The sequence below is a fragment of the Oryctolagus cuniculus genome, chromosome 10 (genome assembly GCF_964237555.1).
Source record: "Oryctolagus cuniculus chromosome 10, mOryCun1.1, whole genome shotgun sequence".
In the NCBI taxonomy this organism is placed as follows: domain Eukaryota; kingdom Metazoa; phylum Chordata; class Mammalia; order Lagomorpha; family Leporidae; genus Oryctolagus; species Oryctolagus cuniculus.
In genome coordinates this window covers 42,228,245-42,244,502 of record NC_091441.1, presented here as the reverse complement: position 1 = coordinate 42,244,502, position 16,258 = coordinate 42,228,245, and the positions used below count along the sequence as shown (strand labels likewise).

General features: G+C 45.9%; 1 protein-coding gene across 4 annotated transcripts in view; it reads right to left on the bottom strand.

Annotated features, from left to right (window-relative positions):
• Positions 1-5,723: 5,723 nt before the first annotated feature.
• LOC100351413 (INO80 complex subunit C) overlaps positions 5,724-16,258 on the bottom strand; it is a 121,090-nt gene continuing 110,555 nt past the window's right edge. For 3 of the 4 annotated variants that reach the window (XM_070050282.1, XM_070050285.1, XM_070050283.1), the window contains 4 exons: positions 15,524-15,667; positions 12,695-13,113; positions 12,283-12,430; positions 5,724-6,889 (listed from right to left, as the gene is read on the bottom strand). In XM_070050282.1, the coding sequence (XP_069906383.1) occupies positions 6,435-6,889; positions 12,283-12,430; positions 12,695-13,113; positions 15,524-15,667 (1,166 nt within the window). In that variant the 3' untranslated portion in view covers positions 5,724-6,434. The remainder of the gene's footprint in view (positions 6,890-12,282; positions 12,431-12,694; positions 13,114-15,523; positions 15,668-16,258) is intronic. The other variant, XM_070050284.1, reaches the window with a different exon arrangement.

Genomic DNA, 16,258 nt, shown 5'->3' with positions numbered 1-16,258 from the left:
AATGATATGACTATGTATTTTATTTCTCTTATTACAGATTACCTTGATTAACTTTTGGTTACTGAGCCAACCTTACAGTTCTGAGGATAAAGCCCACTTTGTCCTGGTATTTTGTTCTTTTTATAAATTGCTAGATTCAGTTTGCTAATATTTTGTTGAGAATTTTTGTGCCTATATTTATGAAGCATATTGGATCATGGTTTTCTTTTCCTGTACCATCCTTTTTTGTTTTCAAATTCTTTGCATTGTTTAGATTAAACAGTCTGTTTCTGTGCTCTGTCATTATTTATTCTGTTATCTTCATTCTTTTGTTGAGCCCATCCAATGAATAATTTATTGTCATTGTACTTTTTAGTTATAAAATTTCCATTTGGTTTTTCTTTATAGTTTCTATTTTGTTTTCTATTCTTTTCTTGGTGTCTTTCTATTCACTTACTCTTACAACCTAAGCATGGTAATAAAACTGTTTTAAAGTATTTTTCTCTTAATTTCTAATACATGTAATATGTAGGCATTAGCATAATTTGAGTTTGTTCCTTGCAAATTGAGATATCCTTAGTTCTTCCTTATGCCTACTAATTTTATATCATATTCTACATATTTTGAATACTATCATATTCTGGATTTTTTTAAATTCAAAGAATATTGATTTTGTTTGTTTATTTGTTGTTTGAGTAATTACCCTTGTTGGTGAGGCTGGAAGTTTCGTAAAGGCTGTGGTCTAATGGAAAGGTTTTCAAACATTTCCAGTACGATTTGAGTCTGTTCTGTGTGTGTGCCACCCAGTGGCCAGTCTGTAGGCGGTCGCCTACCCACTAACTTAGTCCTCAATGCCTGTGATGTGCTACTTAGGGCCAGCTGAATGTGCATACAGTTCATAGGTGACTCAGGGAATCCATGTACAACTAACTGTAGGGGATCACACTTGACCTGCATCCCCTCTGCACTTCAACACTTCCTGGTTATCTGGAGCGTCTTACCAGTCCTTCAGCTCTAAAGCTGGGGTTTTAGTTTCTCCACTGTTTTATTCACTTCTCCAAATGCATGTGCATTCTGCTCCAAGCAGCAAGAGGACACAAATAATAAAAAGCAATGGCTATTTTTTACATCATGCTCCTGGGACCAAAGCAACTCCGTTCAGAGTAAAAGGCTCCCCTTCCTCTGAGTTTAAGGTGCTTCCCCAGTTACTACTGCTGTCCCTGTACTGCTGCCATAGTATTGTCTGGAGGCTGAGGTGGATGAAAAAGGAAATGAAGAAAAAACTATATGGGATTTCTCCCAATTTTTTAAAAGATTTATTTATTTATTTGAAAGGCAGAGCTACAGAGAGAGAGAGAGAGAGAGAGAGAGAGAGAATCTTCCACCTGCTCATTCACTCCCCAAATGGTTGCAATGGCCAGGACTGGGCTCGGCTAAAGCCAGGAACTTCTTTTGAGTCTCACACGTGGGTGCAGGGACCCAAAGACTTGGGCCATCTTCTACTGCTTTCCCAGGTCATAGCAGAGAGCTGGATTGAAAGTGAAGCAGCCAGGTCTGGAACCGGCACCCATATGGGATGCCAGCACTACAAGTGGCAGCTTCACCCAATAAAACCCCAACACTGGCCTCGGTATTTCTCCCATTTTCCTTGACTCTGAGGAGTCCTCTTTCCTACTCCTTGGGCCAGAAATAGAGCACTTGTCTTGGCATTTACTATGTGCACTGCTGTGTTTCAGGCTGTGTTGGTCTAGGATAGCAGATGCTAGGGGGCAAAAGACAGTTCAATGCATTTTCAAATTCTGGACTCCTCCCCCAATCTGGTTGCTATAATTTACTCTGAAGAGTCCTCAGACAGCTACTCCATACACTCTGTTTTGCAGTTATCATTACCTTCATGGCAGTTACAGGGTACAGAAGGCTTTCTTCATCTTCCCTAGAACCAAAGCCTCTATTCTTATTATTCTTATTTTTTTTCCTCCTTCTATGTACTTTGGTTTTAAGTTGTTCTTTTGGTTTCCCCTTAACTTTTTTTTGGTGATAATCAGATAATTGACTTTGAACTTTTCCTCTTCTGATCTGTTTACAGGAATGGTACATCTTCAGTCCTGCTCACCTGTAGTTTTCTTAGCTTCTCCCTCTGCATGTGTTGCTTCACAGCTGGTGCAGCATTTCCTGGCATCATATCCAGTCACAGTAACATCTGTGGGTAGAAAGTACCAGCTCGGGCCGGCACTGTGGTGTAGTGGGTTAAGCTGTTGCCTGCAGCACTGGCATCCCAAATGGGTGCTGGTTCAAGTCCTGGCTGTTCCATTTTTGATCCAGCTCCCTGCTAATGGCCTGGGAAAGCAGTAGAGGATGGCCCAAGTGCTTGTGCTCCTGCACTCACATGGGAGACCCAGTAGAAGCTTGCGTCTCCTAGATCCTGGCTTCAGCCTGGCCCAGCTCCTGCCATTGTGGACATCTGGAGAGTGAACCAGCAGATGGAAGACCTCTCTCTCTCTCTCTCTCTGTCTCTCCTTCTCTGTAACTCTGCTTTTCAAATAAAATAAATAAATCTTAAAAAAAAAAAGAAAGAAAAGGAACAGTCACCTTTACTGTGTCTTATTTAGAAGAAAGCAAACTTTTCCCAGAAGCAGGCTTTACCTCATGGAGCAGTCCTTACCTCGTTTCATTATCTGGGATTAAGTGATTTGGCCAAGACCAAAAGCACTTGCAGTGCAACAGGATTCATAAGATTGCTGTAGTAGACTGTGGGGACCAACTCGGACTAGACTAAGTTACTGGAATTAAGACTTATTCTATGCATCTGCCTTCCCACAATATGGCGCTGAGAAGGGAAACAGCTTCTACACAGCTGCCTCCAGTTCAACCAATAAACTGTAGGACCTGCTCCTGATTGGAGGAGAGCAGCGTACTCGGCGTGTGGGTAGCAGAGCTGGGATTGGTGGAAGAGGACTATAAAGGAGGAGAGAGACAACATGCACGAGGAACATCTAAGAGGAGCATCTATCTGAAGGAACACCTGTGCAGCCCCCAAGAGAGCCGGCCGGCGGTGTGCTGCTCCCCTGCGGAAGTGGGGAAAGTGGCCAGGGGGAACCGCCCTTCCACGGAGGTGGAAGGGACAGCAGCCAACCCGGGAAGAACCAGCAGCAAACCTGGGGAGGGCCAAGCAGACAAAAGAACAGCGCAGAGTCCTGTGTCATTCCTCCACGAAGACGGGGAGCGACAGTAGACTAATCATTTAGAGTAGAATAGGGCAGTCAAAGTGCCAAACTGCATAGGTGACAACCTTGTTGATAGCCAATTTCATTGCTAAAAAGCAGGGTTTTTGTTTTGTTTTGTTTTGTTTTTGTTTGTTTGTTTGTTTGTTTTTTCTGACAGGCAGAGTAGACAGTGAGAGAGAGAGAGAGAGAAAGGTCTTCCTTTGCCGTTGGTTCACCCTCCAATGGCCGCCGCGGCCGGTGCGCTGCGGCCGGTGCACCACGCTGATCCGATGGCAGGAGCCAGGTACTTATCCTGGTCTCCCATGGGGTGCAGGGCCCAAGTACTTGGGCCATCCTCCACTGCACTCCCTGGCCACAGCAGAGAGCTGGCCTGGAAGAGGGGCAACCAGGACAGAATCCGGCGCCCCAACCGGGACTAGAACCTGGTGTGCTGGCGTTGCAAGGCGGAGGATTAGCCTAGTGAGCCACGGCGCCGGCCAAAAAGCAGTTTTGAAATTTATTTTTAAAGATTTATTTATCTGTTTGAACGGCAGAGCTGAGAGAGAGAGAGAGAGAAACATCCTCCATCCGCTGGTTCACTCCTAAATGACTGCCAACAGCCAGGAGCCAGGAGCTTCTTCTGGGTCTCCCACATGGGCACAGGGGCCCAAGCACTTGGGCCATCTTCCACTGCCTTCCCAGGCCTATCAGCAGGGAGCTGGATTGGAAGTGGAGCAGCCAGGATTCAGCCAGTGCCCATATGGGATACTGGCACTGCACGCGGCAGCCCAATCTGCCATGCTACAGCACCAGCCCCTAAAAAGCAATTTTAACAGGCTAATCCACATCATGCAGCCCCACTGACGTGTCCAACATGGAGTATTCTACCTAGAATCCTGACAACTCCTTCTGCAATGGATAGACCGAAGCCAGCAAAACTGCCTAGGAAATGATAGGAGCAGATGTCTGGCTGGCTGACCGTTAGCTCTACCACCAGCACTCACTCAATACCCCATGTAAGCTGCCCCTCCATGTCACTGTGGCCTTTGAATAAACAGGACTTTTCTGTTGAAAGACACATGTCCAAAGGATGTCCCTTACTGTCTGGGTCTAATCTTAGCCGAGTTTGAATTTAGCTAAGATTAACTGGCTTGTCTTCAACAGAAAAGACTACAGAGGCTTCCCTCAGAATACTTGATTTCAATTCTGCCATGTGAGAGCCCAAGAAACTCTTTAATTGAGCAGTAATTCACAATATGTAAACCTCTGAGGCATGTAACATTCCTCTCTTTAATTACAAAAAGAAGCCTCAAAGAAGAGTATGCTTTTTAATAACTGAAAATACACAAAACCCAATATATATTCCCATTTGCTAGAGCTACAAAGCCTAATAATGATCAGAAAATTCTATAATAATATTTGCATTCATTTCTCCCCATTAGTATTTATCAGTAAAGTAGAACACAGAAATTCTACGTTTCTGGAATTGCTCTAAGCACTAGATGCGGTTGGATTTTCTGAGAATGAAATATTTACACTTTCTGAGGAAACCCAGTAGACAAAAAAGTCGTCATGAACCACTTCTTCCCCTCTCCCAATGATTTTCCCTCCATGTTGGGTAACCGTAGCACCATGGCAAACACAGTAACAACATATTTTATCAAGAATCCCGAGGGCCTGGCACTGTGGCACAGCGGGTAAAGCTGCCGCCTGCAGTGCCGGCATCCCATATGGGTGCCACTTCGAGACCCAACTGCTCTGCTTCCATTCCAGCTCTCTGCTATGGCCTGAGAAAGCAGTAGAAGATGGCCCAAGTCCTTGGGCCCCTGCACCAGTATGGGAGACCCGGAAGGAGCTCCTGGCTCCTGGGTTCAGATCGGCTCAGCTCCAGCCGTTGCAGCCAGTTGGGGAGTGAACCAGTGGAAAGACTTGTCTTTCTCTGCCTATCCTTCTGTGTGTAACTCTTTCAAATAAATAAATAAATATTTTTAAAATAACCTCTGGAAAAGAGGACATAATATTGTTTACTGTCAGAATAATTTTAGTAACATATGAGTAACTATTTTTCAAGATAATCTGATTGAACTATGGTAAAACTCTTAGCTACTCACATCCTATAGATAGTATACTAAGAATTTTGCCTTAAAAGTTATATACCATAATGATTATGTTCAACAACTATTTGTAAGGGACTGTGGTGGACTCTAACTTTAGTATCTCTTCATTTACACAACAACATCAGAATCTAGGGTCTCATTTTGCAACAGCATGTCTAGAAAATCTTACTAAAAATGCTTAAGACCCTGAAAAGACTGTTTTGTGATGCCTGGAACATATTCACAGCTGATTTATGACAGAAACGGGAATGTGAAGAACACGGAGGTATAGTCATTAGTGGTTAAGGACTTCGTTTTCCAGGTGTGCTGTAGTGCACTTCTCAATTACACACTGCACTTGCCAATGTTACATTAGTCTTGTTTGAATGGTCTTGTTCATTTCCCTCTTTTATGTTATGATAATCATCAACTTTACACAAATGCCTCCAGAATAGCTCTGTTTATTATGAAAACATTCCTTATGTGTAGATCCCTTCTTAAATACATGTAGAAAATCCTTAATGTTTCTATTATTTCTCAACTACATTGTAAAGATTTTTTCCAACATAGGAAATTACTTAGTGTCATGAGCAGTCAGTAGGCTTCTTGTGAGCTTTCATGAAAGTCCCTTTATTCAACAGCCTCCTAACAATGACTCTGGACATTCAGCTTTGGTCCTGAGATACACATTCTTTTGGACTCCTCATCCTACTCTTCATATTTTGAATCTGGTAACGAACCAAATGGGAATTTTTTTAAAGTACTTAAATGTTTAGTCTTTATAATTCTAGTGCGCAAGTTATAAAATGGGAGTTATCTGTTTTTATACTAACACATATTTCTTTTCACTACGGAAAAACATACTTGTCTAAAAAGGAATATACTAGTTCTTTATTTGTGTTAATGATGGAAAGAGTAGAATGTCTGAGAAAGTCAGGGATGCTTACAGATAGAAATTTGCATTAAGCTTCATGTGAATTGACACTGCACTGATAAGCAGAAGGGCAAATACTGCTGACAAGAACTAGTCTACATTTTTCTCCTCTAGCTTTTATAGCTCTTGAAAGGAAACCGGTGTCCACTAAAACCCAAGGATTGCTAGTGCCTTCTGTCTTCTCTAATTCTGAGAAAACTCAAAGTAAATGCTTTGATTCCCTCATGATATTGATGAGGCTTTTTCTCTAGTGTGTCGTTTCCTGTGTCTGAAAAGATTTGAGCTCTGACTGAAGGCTTTGCCACATTCATGACACTTGAAGGGTTTTTCCCCAGTGTGAGTTCTCCGATGCTGAATCAGAATTGCACTTCGGCTGAAAGCTTTTTCACACGCATCACATGCATAAGGCTTCTCTCCACTGTGGATTCTCTGATGTAAAATAAGGGCTGAGCTCTGACTGAAGACTTTCCCACATTCATCACACTTGTGTTGCTTTTTTTGAGAGGGGTTTCCTTGTCTTCTTTCAAACCTGCCATTTTGTTCACAGGTTTCTCCACATGTAAAACTCTTGGAGGCATTCACATGAAGGGTGTTAGAAACATCACAGCACAGTTCTATGCCTGAAGGAGTCTTTTGCCTGGAAGCCGTTTTCACATTTATAGTTTTGGTGTCTTCATCTGAAATAATAAATAAAAAAGCAAATGTCATCAGTTCTCTGTTCAGAAAAAAAGGGAAGTAGATGATTCAATTGAAATATCTATGGATTAATTACTAGTTTACTGTTTGTAAAGCAGCACAATGCGGAAGATGGGGAAGGTAAGACAAAACTGGAGGTGACCACAAGGCAAGGAGAAAGGTCTCTACACTAAGGCTGTCATCAACTAGAAGATGCAAAGCTCTACAGAGAAGGCAGAATGGTGAGTAAGGGTAGTAAGAAGTCAGAGACTGAGGATGCCTGGAAGAAAAGAAAGGCCTAAACGATTAGGAATTACTGCAAATGCAGAGAAGCAGCTAGAATGACAGGAATCACACGTGGCAGCAGGAATCATAAAGATTTAGTACAAGAGTACCAACAGACAAAGCAAAAACTTTATTACAAATGAATCAAAAACTAAGCAAACAAACTGAAAAAAACTAAGGGATCAAAAAAGACTACCAACAGGCCGGCGCCGCGGCTCACTAGGCTAATCCTCCGCCTTGCGGTGCCGGCACACAGGGTTCTAGTCCCGGTTGGGGCGCCGGATTCTGTCCCGGTTGCCCCTCTTCCAGGCCAGCTCTCTGCTGTGGCCAGGGAGTGCAGTGGAGGTTGGCCCAAGTGCTTGGGCCCTGCACCCCATGGGAGACCAGGATAAGTACCTGGCTCCTGCCGTCGGATCAGCGCAGTGCGCCGGCCGCAGCACGCCAGCCGCGGCGGCCATTGGAGGGTGAACCAACGGCAAAGGAAGACCTTTCTATCTGTCTCTCTCTCACACTGTCCACTCTGCCTGTCAAAAAAAAAAAAAAAAAAAAAGAATACCAACAATGAGGTCAGAAAATGTAAGTGAGGCAAAACAAAGGATTACATACTAGGATGACCAGAATCTCAAAAGATCAAGGTAAGGGTGGGCCTTGTGGCACAGGTTAAGCTGCCACTTGCAATGCTGGCATCCCATATTGGAACACTGGTTCAAGTCCCAATTGTGCTGCTTCTGATCCAACTCCCTACTAATGTGCCAGGGAAGGTAGCAAAAAATGGTCCAAGTGCTTGCTTGGGCCCCCGCCACCCACATAGCAGACCTAGATGAAGTTCCTGGCTCCTGGCTTGAGCCTGGCCCAGACCTGGCTGTTGTAACCATTTGGGGAATAAACCAGCAAAAGGAAGATAACTCTTTCCAACTTTCTCTCTCTTGCCCCCTCTATCTCTGACACTCTGCTTTTCAAACAAATAAATGTATCTTTAAAAAAAAAAAAAAAAGATCAAGGGTAGCTAGGAAAAACCTCTACTCCTGTAGATATCTTATAGTAATGGTTGAATGGCTAAACTTACTGTATTATTTTGTATTGCATTTATGTCTATGAAAAAGTGTACATGGTTGCTTAGGGGTTGCACACAGAATGCACACAAATCTGGCTCAACCCATTGGGCCTTCCGATGCAGGGCACTTGAAGCTCCAGCAGAGCTGCAAACTCAGATGGAAATATAGAACTTAATTTGAATGTATTCACCTAATAAATCACTTCAGTATCCTCATGGTGTCATTTTAATTTTTTTAAAGATTTTATTTATTTATTTGAGAGGTAGAGTTATAGACAGTGAGAGGAAGAGACAGAGAGAAAGGTCTTCCTTCCACTGGTTCACTCCCCAAGTGGCCACAACGGCGGGAGCTACACTGATCTGAAGCCAGGAGCCAGGTGCTTCTTCCCGGTCTCCCATGTGGGTGCAGGGTCCCAAGGACTTGAGCCATCTTCTACTGCTATCCCAGGCCAAAGCAGAGAGCTGGATTGGAAGATGAGCAGCTGGGACTAGAACTGGAGTCCATATGGGATGCCGGCACCGCAGGCGGAGGATTAACCTACTGCACCACAGCGCTGGCCCCAGTGGTGTCATTTTAAGCAAAGCTACGTTTAAAATGAGTTTGTTAAAGCTCAGCAGTTTTGGACATGGTTGAGGACATGACTTGGCTGGGGCTGACTGTGACTACTGGGATACCTATATATCTAAAGTAACTGTAGAAATCAGACCGAAGGAACGCATAAAGGGACTGATCATAAGTGATCCTGTGTGCCTCTCAAGGCATAGTCAAAAAGATGACATGAGAAGAAAAGTTAGTGACTAAGTGTGACACTAAGAAAACTGAGGTTTTTTTAAAGATTTTATTTATTTACTTGAAAGGCAGAGTTCACAGAGCAAGAAGGAGAGAAAAAGAAATCTTCCATCTATTAGTTCACTCCCCAGATGGGTTGGGGCTAGGTCAGGCAGAACCCAGGATCCAGGAGTTCCTTCTGGGTCTCCCATGTGGTTGCAGGGGTCCAAGGACTTGGGCCATCCTCCGCTGTTTTCCCAAGTGCATTAGCAGGAAGCTGGATTAGAAGTGGAGCAGCAAGAACTCAAACTGGCACCCTTATGGGATGCTGGCGCTGTAGACAGAGGCTAAACCCATTATAATTAAAAAAAAAGTCTTTATAATTTAAAATGGGCCTAAAAACAGTTACCACACAATGAATTAAAAATTATTTCTTAATTTGTTCATAAATGTGGCATACTCCTGTATTACTACCAGTTTTGTTTTTTTTTTTTTTAATTTGACAGGTAGAGTTATAGACAGTGAGAGAGAGAGACAGAGAGAAAGGTCTTCCCTCCGCTGGTTCACTCCCCAAATGGCCACTACAGCCGGTGCTGCACCGATCTGAAGCCAGGAGCCAGGTGCTTCTTTCCGGTCTCCCACGAGGGCACAGGGGCCCAAGCACTTGGGCCATCCTCCACTGCTCCCCCAGGCCACAGCGGAGAGCTGGACTGGAAGAGGAGCAACTGGGATTAGAACCCAGTGCCCATATGGGATGCTGGCACCGCAGGCTGAAGATTAACCAAGTGAGCCACGGCGCCGGCCCCAATCACTACCGGTTTAAACAGAAACCATTTTATAAATGGTAAGGATTCTGTTTCATTTTTAAAAAATATTTTATTTGAAAGGGGGAGAGAGAGAGAGCTCTGATTGGCTGGTCCATTTCCCAAATGCCTGCGATGGCCAGGGCTGGACCAGGCTGAGCTGAAGCTGAGAGCTGGGAACGCACTCCACATCTCCCACATGGATGGCAGGAACTCAGTTACTGGAGCCATCACCACTGCCTGCCAGGGTCATTATGAGTAGGAACCTAGAGTCAAAAGCCAACATTAGAAACCAAACTCAAGTACTCCAGTGGCAAATGGTAGGCATCTTAACCTCTAGGCAAAATGCTTGCTACTCAAATTCATTTTAAACATTTTAAAAAATTTATTTGAAAGGCAGAAAGACATACAGTGTGAGACAAAGAGCTTAACATCCACTGGTTCACTCCCCAAATGCCTGCAACAGCCCAGACTGAGCAAGGCTGGAGCACGGGTCTTGGAACTCAATCCAGATCTCCCTTAAAGGTGGCCATGACCCAAATACTTGAGCCATCACTGCTACCTTCCAGGGTGCACATTACCAGGTTTCTGGAATCAGAAGTGGAGCTGGCACTTCAGCCTCGGTATTCCTACATGAATGTGGGCATTCCAAGTGGCAACTTAACCACTGGACCAAATGTCTGCCACCTAAAACACGTTTTTTGATAGCTCATATTCCAAAGTGACCCAGTGTTTAGTCACTATTATCAAAATCCTGGCAACAGTCAGAACTTGATAAGCACTGAGCCAGAGGTCAGCTACAGAACCTTTCAGGACCATAGAAACAGTTTTGTAGCTTTGAAAACTGATTATCCTATCACACAGTTCTGGTTCTATCTGCCTCGTGTTACAAGATCCTGGGGCCTCTGGCTTTCTGTTTCAAATTTCCCTGTACCTTTTAAAAACAACTGGAAAGGACTCTGTGAGGATATCTGCAGGTGGACCATGGTTCTTGCCAACACCAACACTCCAGCACCGGACTTTAAGGCTGACCACTTCTGTAGTCACGACCACACCCAGGCTGTAAGCTGGGATGGTTCCCTTCCACCCCTGATGCAGTGTGAAAACACTTTCACTTTTCTCTTATGTATTTCTAGAGGAGAGGTGTTAAGTGCTTAGTACAAGCCTCATGGGAGTAGGCACTTGTCAAATAATACTAAAAATGTTTTCTAAAAGGGGCCGGCGCTGTGGCGCAGCGAGTAAAGCTGCCGCTTGCAGTGCCGGCATCCCATATGGTCGCCACTTCAAGACCCGGCTGCTCTGCTTCCATTCCAGCTCTCTGCTATGGCCTGGGAAAGCAGTAGAAGATGGCCCAAGTCCTTGGGCCCCTGCACCAGCGTGGGAGACTCAGAAGAAGCTCCTGGCTCCTGATTTCGGATTGGCGCAGCTCCGGCCATTGCGGCCAAATGGGGAGTGAACCAGCGGATGGAAGACCTCTCCCTCTCTCTCTCTCTCTCTCTTCTCTCTGTAACTCTTCCAAATAAATAAATCTAAAAAAAAATTTTCTAAGTATCAATTTCTGTATTTTCTTTGCTTATATGTTTCCTACAGTTTCTTATTGACATTCCCTTGGAAAAATCTATCCTTGTTTAGGTAATTAGCCAGGCCTGAAACACAGAATTGGTGATGGAGCTTCCCAAGTGGGGTTTCCCTGTTCATCTCTGGCTCCCATTTTATCCTTAATGATCATCGAGAACGAGTGTCTCAAACGTCACCTTACCAGAAAGGCCTTCTCTACAACTCCACACAATGAGACCCTGTCCATACCCTCTTATTCTTTGTTTTTTTTTGTTTTGTTTTGTTTTGTTTTTTTATTTTCCCTAGAACATATTTCCTAGGATCTGCAATGGAAAGATGGCTATGCCAGCCATTATGGAGTGCTTTTGTAAAACTGAGATAGCAACAGAGGCCAATTTAAGGTGTGAAGGAGTAGAAATCCATATTGAAAGCACATGAAAAAGCAGTTGTTTCAGCAACAAAACAGGTAATTTTGCTACTAGGTCCCACCAGTAACTGAACAGGCAGTTACATGGGAAATGACACAATGCAGACTACACGTGGAGTCCCACAGCCAGCCTCAGGGGCTACTGCATGAGGTAGGAATGAGGAAGAGTTGGAGGCCCCACGGGTGAGACTGCCCACTCCTGCTTCACGATAGGTGTATTTCTATCTGTTTTATGTACTGGAACTCCACATAAAACTTCACTGGAGAAAAAGGTTTGAAAACCCTGATGGGGATGATGTCAAGAATTAAAAAATATAAGAATTTATATAAAAGAAACACAAAATTCTGAATGTTCCTCTAGTGGGACAAATAACAGTGGAAGTTCCCGCAGTAAGGAGGAGGCAAGAGGGGAGACTGACGCCTTACATAAAGCAGTGGGATGTCTGTGGTAGGCTGAGGCCCCCTGCACCTCCCGTAGGAACTGAATCCGGCCCCCTCACCATTCTGCCTTAAGGAATGCAGTTCCCCGGATGCCCACTGGAGCTGCTGCTTCACAGGCTTGAGCTCGCTACTTGGTAACTCCTGAGGGATTTCCCAAGGCACTAGCTTCTCGGCAATCAAGTCCGTCCTTTGTCCAACAAGGAAGACCTGCAAATGGGTACGCCCAAGGCTGAGGAAGAGAACATTAGGATGAAATAACAAAGGAGAAACTACAGAAAATATCCTGGACACAGGAAACAGAAGGATGAGAGTAGAGCCCCATTCTGTTTCCTGGGACACTGAGAAGGACATTCACAGCCCACACCCCAAGCCATGCTAAGTGGGAATACAATTTGGTAAGCCCCACCCTTGATGGTACCACCGTGCTTCTGACTCTGCCTGGTCATTCGTCCCCCACAGACGCCTTCTTACCTGGTCAGCCTGCCTGCCAAACTCTCTCTGCACATCCTCCAGCACAGTCACGGCCTCCTCTCCATTGGCTGGCTGATGCGCTCGCACCCAGGCCTGCAGCTCCTCAGGCAGGATGGCCAGGAACTGCTCCAGCACCAGCAGCTCCAGGATCTGCTCCTTGGAGTGCACCTCCGGCCTCAGCCACTGACAGCACAGCTCCCGGAGCCTGCTCAGAGCCTCCCGGGGGCCAGGTGAATCCTGGTAGCCGAACTGCCTGAACTGCTGGCGGAAGGTATCTGGGCTGTAGCCACGGCCGCAGAGAAGACTAGAGTCCGGATCACAGGCCCGCTCCTCCTCTTCCATTTTCACCACCAGAATCCCATCAGGCTCTTCTGAAGTTTGTGGAGGGAGCACTGATGACTCTGAATTTTGCAGACATTCTGACGGGCAATAGCATAAGACTGCTAACCTTTAATCCTCAAGAAGGTGGAGCTCTCCTTACAGATACTCGTTAAAAAACATGATTAAAGAAACAAGTGGAAATAAGGTAAAGGACAAATGCTTCTAGGAACAAAACAACTAAGAACAGAAATAGAAGATGGCAGAGAAAGTACTGACATTAATACTAACATACACCATGCTTTCAAAGAATACCTTTCTCTAAGAGAACCAAAGAGCTAAGGCTCATTTGTTCACATGCATGAATAATTTCCAATTTATTTTGAAGACCATGCCCATGAGACTGACTAAATATTACAGCAAGAGATCAGCCAGGACTGCACAGAAGCTCTCAGAGAATAGAAATAAGGGAAGCCTGAGAAAAGCCATGACTAAGGAGCAGGTTCAAAGAACCGATTAGTTTTATCTAGTCTGCTACAAAGGGCTTGAAGAAATATTCTCACGAGACAAGTATTTTTGTGAGGCATTTTTTTTCAACTTTCACTAATTGTTAAAATTGTATCATCTGGAAATTAAAGGAATCATTCAAAAGAAAAAGCAAGTGCAGTTTCTCCATCTTAATGATTCCTATTTTTTCACTTCCTTCTAATTCCTATCTGTAACAACTATACTTGAATCATTTACTTGACATCTCTTTATTGTAGAATATTGGGGTGTTTTAATTTTCATGTTACAATAGTGCTAGAAGGTATTTCCATGACTAGCATTATTTTTCCCCTTTCAATTTTTTTCCTTCAAGCACGTCCTAAGGTCTGTGCTGAGGTCAAAAGAGAGTGGCAAGTTCTACCTTGCTATATGTTATCAAAAAAAAAATCGCTAAAAAGGGGGGGCTGGTCTTGTGACACAGCAGGTTAAACTGCTGCCTGCGATGCTAGCATCCAATATGAGCACCACTTTGAGTCCCGGCTGCTCCACCTCTCAGCACTGGGAAAACAGAAGATGGCTCCAGGGCTTGGGCCCCTGCCACCCCTGGGGAAACTCTGATGGAGTTCCAGGCTCCTGGCTTGGGCCTGGCCAAGCCCAGCTGTTCCAGTCATTTAGGGAGTGAACCAGCAAACAGAAGATACCTCCCCCCCCCCCCGATCTGTAACTCTACCTACACACACATCTATGTATGTATATATATTTTTTATACATATATATATTTTAAATCATAAAAAATATGAACTCACAATGCTACCAGTAATTCCCAGTAATGTGTCAGGGCACTGAGCTATCCACATATTAGCTTGTTAGTGCTTCCTGCTAACCACTTATCGTAGCACCATTTAATATATGTATCACCAGTAACCACAGTAATCAAACTTGTAAAATTGGGCCATGGTGTGTGATATGTCTGTACATGTTCAGAAAATATTAACTAATCTTAAATGTGTCCCCATTTTCCCTATTTATGTAGCTTGCCATCTGATAGTTGCTGTATTCACCACTCACTGTTCTAGGCATTGAAGACACAGGGTGACCAGGATAAAGTGTGTGCTGCATATAACTCCTGTTATCAAGTAAGTGACACAACCTTAGCCAGTGATGTGCTACGCTGTAAACAGCAGCAGATACATATAGAATTTGCTTTGCGCCAAGCACTAAAACACATTAATGTGAATAAACAGAAGCCTATCTAAATCCTCATACAAGCCCCAGGCGGTTATTTTTATCCCCAGGTTTGGATGAGGAACCTGTCACAGCACAGCGGTTATGGTGGCCAAGAACAAAGCGGCCATGGCTGGGTCTGCATCCAGGCTGCCGCAGTTACCCATCTTGGACAAGAGGCCAAGGGCAGGAGAGGCCCCTCGGGGCGACCCCTGCTCAGCGACGCAGGGCAGCCCAATATACCCGCACAGAACAGAGGCTGGGGGCGGACCCTAGAGGCTGGAAGTTCTGTTGCGGTCACAAGCCTGGAGCCTCCGGGACCCCTAAGGGGCAAGTGAGGGCCCCCACGGCTAAAGCAGTGTCGCCTGGCACCAGCAGCACAACCTGTGCCCACAAGCGCTCGGCTCTGAACGCGAGGCGAGCAGAGGCGAGCGCAGCCGCCCCGCACGGCCGCCTGAAGCGAACGCGGTTCCCGGCAGGGGGCTTTGCGGAGAGGCGCGGCGCTCTCTTCAACTCGCCTTCCTCCCGCCGGCCGGCCCCGGAAGGGCCTCCACGTCTCCCCGACCCCTGCGGGCCAGCAGCGGCCTCGGCGAGCCGGCGGGGCGTGGGGCGGGGACGGGCCTCGGGGGCGAGACGAGCGGGAAGCCGAGGGGAGCGGGCGAGCAGAGGGGTGGGGAGGGGGTGCGTGCACAGGAGCGGGGCGCCGAGGCCAGCGCCCGGCCCCAGGACCCCCGGCCCACCCCCGACAGACCGTGGCTTCCGCCGGCGGCCTAGGGGCCCTGACAAGACCTCGGCTCTCACCTCCGGGCCAGCAAGGACGACCCAACGCAGTCGGTAGAAAGCCAACGGCCTGCAGCTGCTTCCGGTCCTGGCGGCCGAGGGGGGCCGGGGCGCGGTTGCCATGGAGACTCTCCGCGGCGGAAGGCGGGGGATGGCGGACAGCCCCTGCAGGTGGGCCCCAGCGACTTGGTGTCCGGGTTCAAGCTAGCCAGCCATGGTACTTTTCTTTATTTCTTTTTTTTTTTTTTAAAGATTTATTTATTTATTTGAAAGTCAGACATACACAGCGAAAGAAGGAGAGGCAGAGAGAGAGAGAGAGAGGTCTTCCCTCCGATGGTTCACTCCCCAATTGGCCAATCCGAAGCCAGGAGCCAGGAGCTTCCTCCGGGGCTCCCACGTGGGTGCAGGGGCCCAGGGACTTGAACCATCTTCTGCTGCTTTCCCAGGGCCATAGCAGAGAGCTGGATCGGAAGTGGAGCAGCTGGGACTTGAACCAGCATCTATATGGAATGCCAGCACTGCAGGAGGCGGCTCTACCGGCTACACATAGTGCCAGCCCCCATGCCGTAGTACTTTTCAAAGCGCTTTTGCTCACAGCATTGCGTTAATTCTCTTCACCCTGTAAAGTTATTCCATTTCACAGAAGAAAAAATATCTGTGACTTGCCCAAGATCTCAGAGGGTTTGTTCTGTGTTCTGGGCACGGCTTGTTCGGATCCCAGGGTGCTACTGAAGGCTGTAAGGCGCCAAGTATTGA